This window comes from Bison bison, unplaced genomic scaffold (genome assembly GCF_000754665.1).
Source record: "Bison bison bison isolate TAMUID 2011002044 unplaced genomic scaffold, Bison_UMD1.0 scf7180017858770, whole genome shotgun sequence".
Taxonomy (NCBI): Eukaryota; Metazoa; Chordata; class Mammalia; order Artiodactyla; family Bovidae; genus Bison; species Bison bison.
Window position 1 is genome coordinate 1,444,074 of NW_011489342.1, and position 6,157 is coordinate 1,450,230.

Sequence of the window (6,157 nt, forward strand, 5' to 3'; positions counted from 1 at the left end):
TAAAATCTATCCCTGGGATGAGCTACACCGGTGATAATTTTCTACCAACACGTCATATTATCTGCCCTTGGATTTTGGTTTTCACGCCTGTGATGCCTGTAATACAGTGCGGCTTCTGGAGACTTTGCAACTTCAGAACACAGTGCAACATGCAACATTCATGACAAGGCTGGCTGCTCTGCGGCTTCTGATTCCGACACTTATGCTCCTTCACATTTGAAAAGTAAACTAGATTTGAGAACAAACAAAACCTGCACCTGGTCTTCCTATAGAAACTCTCTGTGCTGATATAAAAAGTATATGTAGTTTCTGAACCACAAGCTATAGGAAATAGACTCAAGGCACCCATTACCAGGGCTATCCCCTTAAACAAGACATTTTGAAATGCCTTTGGCATATCGGATTATTTAAAAAAAAAAAAAGAAAACATGGGCTAGGCCAACCTACCCACCTATTTTAAGTTACGTGTGTATAGCCTTATTTTTATTTTAAATTTGCATTTTTAAACCAAACCATTGAGAGAAAAAAATAACCCTCCTTTACTTAGCATGATTCTTCTTTTTGTCAACTTCTTCCAAATTTTTCTAAAACAGTCCAAGAAAAGTCAGGTAACTTTGAGAGGAGACGGAAATGAGTGGGGTATGACAGGAGAAAAGCTGCATTTAGCTTGAGGCCCCCGATGCCAATTTGGAACTAAAATGCACTAAAGCAGCAGAATTTTAAACCTTTCAAAACTGGGATTTATAAGGGGAATGCTAACACAGATTCAACAGTTACGACTCTGCCAGGGATTACTTTAATACCAAAAGCATACTGTCTCACTTTATAGAAAGAGATTACTCAGTTGTCAAACACCAAAGTTGTATTTGTCTATTTTTAAACTTTTATTTTTTTTTAAATGCACTTTTAACTTTAGTGACAGGCAATCCTGAAATAAAATGTCCTCTTATTTCAGGGGTTGAAGGTGATGGTGGCAGGGGAGTAGAGAAAAGAAGAAGGTGAGGATTGCCTCTGGCTTCACAGTTCATTTTATCCACAAGGCTTTGCCAGCCTTGCTTAACTGTTTCTGCCCTGCTTTTGTTAAGAAACCAAAAGGGAAAAGTGGGAGGAAAAAGATAAATATGAAATAAATCTGACAGAGAAAAATAACCGGACACTGGTATAAAGATGAGAAGATATTTAAATTGATTTTGATCTACAGGGGAAAAAATGTGAAGGGATGATTTTTAGGAGAAAGGGAAAAAAATCTGAAAGCTCTAAAAATAGGAAAGCTAACCTTTGATTAAAATACTCATCAGAATGTCAGGGAGAGAAAGATAAAAACCTAAGTGATCATTTTTATGTTTATTGTTTATGAAATGAAATGAGGAACAGGTCAGTGAAGGCTGTAAAGACAGGGACAAGAGAGTAAAGTTGTGACTTTGGGAAGAGGGCATGAGAATATAGTTTGAAATCTTTTCACAGTGGGCTTGCAGTTGTCTGTGCATTTTATACAGATACACAAAGAATCTCTCTGAAAAGTTGTTGAAAGATACCAGCAAGTGTAGAAAGGGGAGCATCTGAGCATGTCTTTCACAGACCCCAGATGGAGAAACTGTTCTTTTATTCCAAATTCTTAAGAAGCACAGAAGTCTTACATGTTAATAAGAGAACACACAGACACACACCCATAAGTTTCATGCCATGAAACAAAACAAGGAAATCAGAAGACCTTTGTTGATCCCCGTTCGCTTACACAAATCTTAGTTTGGTTAAGCATCTCAAGACCATTTTCCTGATTTCAGCTCCTTTTCACTGCCTTTTTTTCCCCTGGGTACCCAGGTGCACAAACGGGATGGTGATCTTTACAAAACATCAACAATAACAACAACAACAACAACAAAAAACCTCTCTCGCTCACACAAAAGCCCATCTTGTAAATGAATGGAATATTAACGACTCCCTAATAGTTGTACCGTTGGCAGGGTGAAACTGAACACTAACACAGCTATTTCTACAGATTGCCGGTGAAGCCGAAGCAGCTCGAGGAGAAACGCACCTACTGTATGTGAAAGGCTGGTGCAGATTTTTTTCCTATCAGTCTAACCTTCTGTGTTGATGCATGAATGCTGGTACCCACTTACAGGGATGCCAGATGATCAGTGCAGAATGAAGGTCCCAAGAGAGAGGATCACATGGTTCTCTCTGCCCTGTGACGTCACTAGCAGATGGCATGGGTACCAGCTCTGGCAGTTGGCATCAATGTCACTTTTTAGAGATCAATGAGATAGTGCAGATACACACAGATCTAGAGACTCCAGGAGACGATGCGACACTCAGCCTGAAAAGATTTGGAAGATCCAAAATGAAAACTGATTATTGAATGAAATTAAAACCTAAGGTAATATAAATAAAGATATACTTCAATTGATGCTGGCTTTGCATGCAAGTATTTAAAGATACAGTGTCACTGTCTTATAGTATTTATATGCTCTTTGTCATCTATAACTTCTTATCATATTTCATTCTTATGATGTAATTATCACATACTTTCACTGCTATTATGTAACTGCAAGTATGTGGACATTACTAAGAGTTTGTGTGTGTGTGTGTGTGTGTGTGTGTGTGTTGAGGGAGCTAGAGATTGTTAAATTAAAAAGTCTCTGTTTTATCATGCCTATTTGTTTGAAGACTTTGGATGAAAATACTTGCTGCTTCACCAAACAAAAGCCAAATTGCATTTGAAACACAAATTATTTTTCCCTTTCATTCAGGATTCTGAATACACGTGCACAATTGCAGTCAGAATCCTTGGACCGTTCCTGTCAGATATTAGCTAGAGGGAGACTTCTGTGGTTCGTAGAACAAAAACACTGTGAGAGTGTTTTTTGTCAGGATGATTTGAATAGCAGTAAACAATTACATTGAGAAAAATTTTAAATAGAAAAGGAGTCTCACTATTTTCTTTGACTTAAAATAATGCCAGTGATTTTGAAAATTTATTTATAGAGTTTATCCCAAATTAGCCTAATCCTCTCCCGACTTTTTTTTTTTTTTTTTGGTAAAGGTTTGGAAAATAGTGCTCTTTTACATATTTCTGTACTGATCAGAAAGAAAGCAGTTTTCTAAATTGGCTCTGATTAATCTTCTCTTTAAATTTGTGTATTTCTACAGCTACTACCTAAATTCACTGCTGTATAATACAGTAAATAAAGTTAAGGCTTATTTTCTTCCTAAAAAAAAATCTCCACAAATTTGTCAGCTAATGGAGAAGCAGCATTTTTTCTTTTAAAAACTGGTGACTCTTCTCATTTTGCACTCAGGGGAATTGGAATTAATGAAATTCTGCATTGCTATATCATGTTTTGCATTTGATTGAATTCCACAGTCCTTTTTGTGTATTAAAAATCAGTTTAAAATCAAAGAGAAACGGAGGTAGTGGTGGTATTACAATAAATACTTTATGTTTTATTTTCTTTTGATAGTTTGCCTGTATACAATAATCCTATTGCATGTGTCAATTTTTTTATAACTGGTAGGCTGCACAAACTCAAAATTTTTATTTAATATAAAAAAATAGTCCTGGAATCAGTTTTTTCTTATGTTTTCGTATTCTTATGATTAAGTCATTGAATATGTTTTACGTGTATAAACTTTAAAAATGAAAACACTTTAAATATTGTGCTGGCATTTTTTCAGGTAATTTAAGGTTAGAGAACCATGTTAACACTACCGTTTGATGAGTCTGTTGTAATGCCAGAATCCCAGATGTGCAGAAAGTTTTCTAGAGAATGCGAGGACCAGAAGCAAATTAAGAAACCAGAAAGCTTTTCCAAACAGATTGTCCTTCGAGGAAAGAGCATCAAAAGGGCCCCTGGAGAAGAGACTGAGAAAGAAGAAGAGGAGGAAGACAGGGAAGAGGAAGATGAAAACGGGTTGCCCAGAAGGAGGGGTCTTAGGAAAAAAAAGACGACCAAGCTCCGACTGGAGAGGGTCAAGTTCAGGAGACAGGAAGCTAACGCGCGGGAGAGGAACAGGATGCATGGCCTCAATGACGCCCTGGACAATTTGAGAAAAGTGGTTCCCTGCTATTCTAAAACCCAAAAACTGTCCAAAATAGAAACTTTACGACTGGCCAAAAACTACATCTGGGCACTTTCTGAAATTCTGAGAATCGGCAAGAGACCTGATCTGCTCACGTTCGTCCAAAACTTATGCAAAGGTCTTTCCCAGCCAACTACAAACTTGGTGGCAGGCTGCTTGCAGCTCAATGCCAGGAGTTTCCTGGTGGGTCAGGGCGGGGAGGCTGCACACCACACAAGGTCACCCTACTCTACCTTCTACCCACCCTACCACAGCCCTGAGCTCACCACTCCCCCAGGGCATGGAACTCTTGATAATTCCAAGTCCATGAAACCCTACAATTATTGCAGTGCGTATGAATCCTTCTATGAAAGCACTTCCCCTGAGTGTGCCAGCCCTCAGTTTGAAGGTCCCTTAAGTCCTCCCCCAATTAACTATAATGGGATATTTTCCCTGAAGCAAGAAGAAACCTTGGACTATGGCAAAAATTACAATTATGGCATGCATTACTGTGCAGTGCCACCCAGGGGTCCCCTTGGGCAGGGTGCCATGTTCAGGTTGCCCACCAACAGCCACTTCCCTTACGACTTACATCTGCGCAGCCAATCTCTCACCATGCAAGATGAATTAAATGCAGTTTTTCATAATTAATGAGGAAAATGAAAATAAACAGTGGTCATTCACCTCCCCCGTCTAATTAAGACAAAGCAGATGCTTGTGGGCTGAATAATTGGCACAACTCTATCTAAGGTGTTTACTAGTTTCTGGAGTGTGTTTCAACTATTGTGAGAATTTTCTATGTAATAATAAATCTCTTTTCCTATGAGAACTTCTTTTCCTTTCCTTTTGTTCTGTAAAGCACTGTGATTTTGTTTCTACTGGAAGGATTTATTTTTCATGTTTTATTTTCTTTTAAATTCATTTAATTTGTTTGAGCAAGGTGTCTAAGAATATACTGTTGAATAAAGACATGCACACAGCATAATTCAATGTCTATTTCAGTTGTACAGTAAGTAATTATGAAAATGCATGTTATTAAAATCAAATGAATAAAATGTGTTTATAATTATTAGGAATTTATATATTATGTATCTCTGAAAAATCAAACATTTAAAAAATCGAGAATAACACTAAGCTGACAATGATATTGGAAGATGCATTTGAGGATGTACAACAGTATAAAAAGCTATGCAATTTTCTTTTTATTAAGAACGAGTCTAAATGCATTGGATTGGTAACTATTCCTCTTCAAGGATTTGCAGATGGGGCAACGTGATATTTGGGTAGGTGGTGTCATAATTTGGAACAATTATTTCAATCCTAAACAAAAAATTTTCAGCACTTGTTTTGTATTGTTCAGAAATTATCTGTACAGGTTTGTTATCACAATGTATAATTGTGTTTTTCCACCCACATTTTTAAAGCAATTAAATAGATATTTCCACTCCTAAAGGACATCTATTAACTGTGATATTTTTGCATGATACTTATTATTTCCTGGTACACAGCTGCTTTCTGTCTCCAACCTTCCCTCCTCCCCATTTCAGAAATATTTCTGGATTTCAAAATCAGACGAGATAAAACAAATTTCTTAAACAAAATGGCCAAAGTGCTTACATGATTGTTTTTTAAGTAACTTAAATGAAAGAAGAGGTGCCCATGAGGGTTAAACATCCTGGGGAAACAATGATAAATCCTGGTAACCTTCAGCTCGAGCCGAAATTTGGTGGCAAATTTCCAGCAAACACCAGAGTGGATGTTAAAACTGGAAGGTTTTCCTCTGTGCCTTTTAAATAAGTCTGGCCGATTAGAGGCTAAATTCTGTGTGAGTGTAAGTTTAAACCCTACTGGAAAAACGCAAAGCAGCTCGCCCTCTTAAGCACAACTAAGCCCCTTCCAAAATAAAAACCAAGGTGGCAGTGACCTCACTCCAGATGCCCCTGTACTCAGGTTGCCTCCCGAGAGCAAGATGGGGACAGCTGCGAAGGCTGGTGAGGCCACTAGAAATGGGTCCCGGGGTGGCAGGACCGCGCGGGGCTGGTTGGGCCGGGGCAGGGGTCCGCGGCCCACGGCTGCGCCCACGCTGCCCTCTTTT

General features: G+C 38.3%; 1 protein-coding gene across 2 annotated transcripts; it reads left to right on the forward strand.

The window, feature by feature from the left end:
• The first annotated feature begins 2,213 nt into the window (after positions 1-2,213).
• Positions 2,214-5,517, forward strand: NEUROD6 (neuronal differentiation 6). 2 transcript variants are annotated; one of them, XM_010829111.1, is made up of 2 exons: positions 2,214-2,380; positions 3,679-5,517. In XM_010829111.1, the coding sequence occupies exon 2, from the start codon at positions 3,700-3,702 to the stop codon at positions 4,711-4,713; it is 1,014 nt and encodes a 337-aa protein (XP_010827413.1). In that variant the 5' UTR covers positions 2,214-2,380; positions 3,679-3,699; the 3' UTR covers positions 4,714-5,517. The 2 variants fall into 2 exon arrangements, with proteins under 2 accessions (XP_010827413.1, XP_010827421.1); XM_010829119.1 differs by having other exon boundaries at positions 2,265-2,380; positions 3,820-5,517.
• Positions 5,518-6,157: the final 640 nt, after the last annotated feature.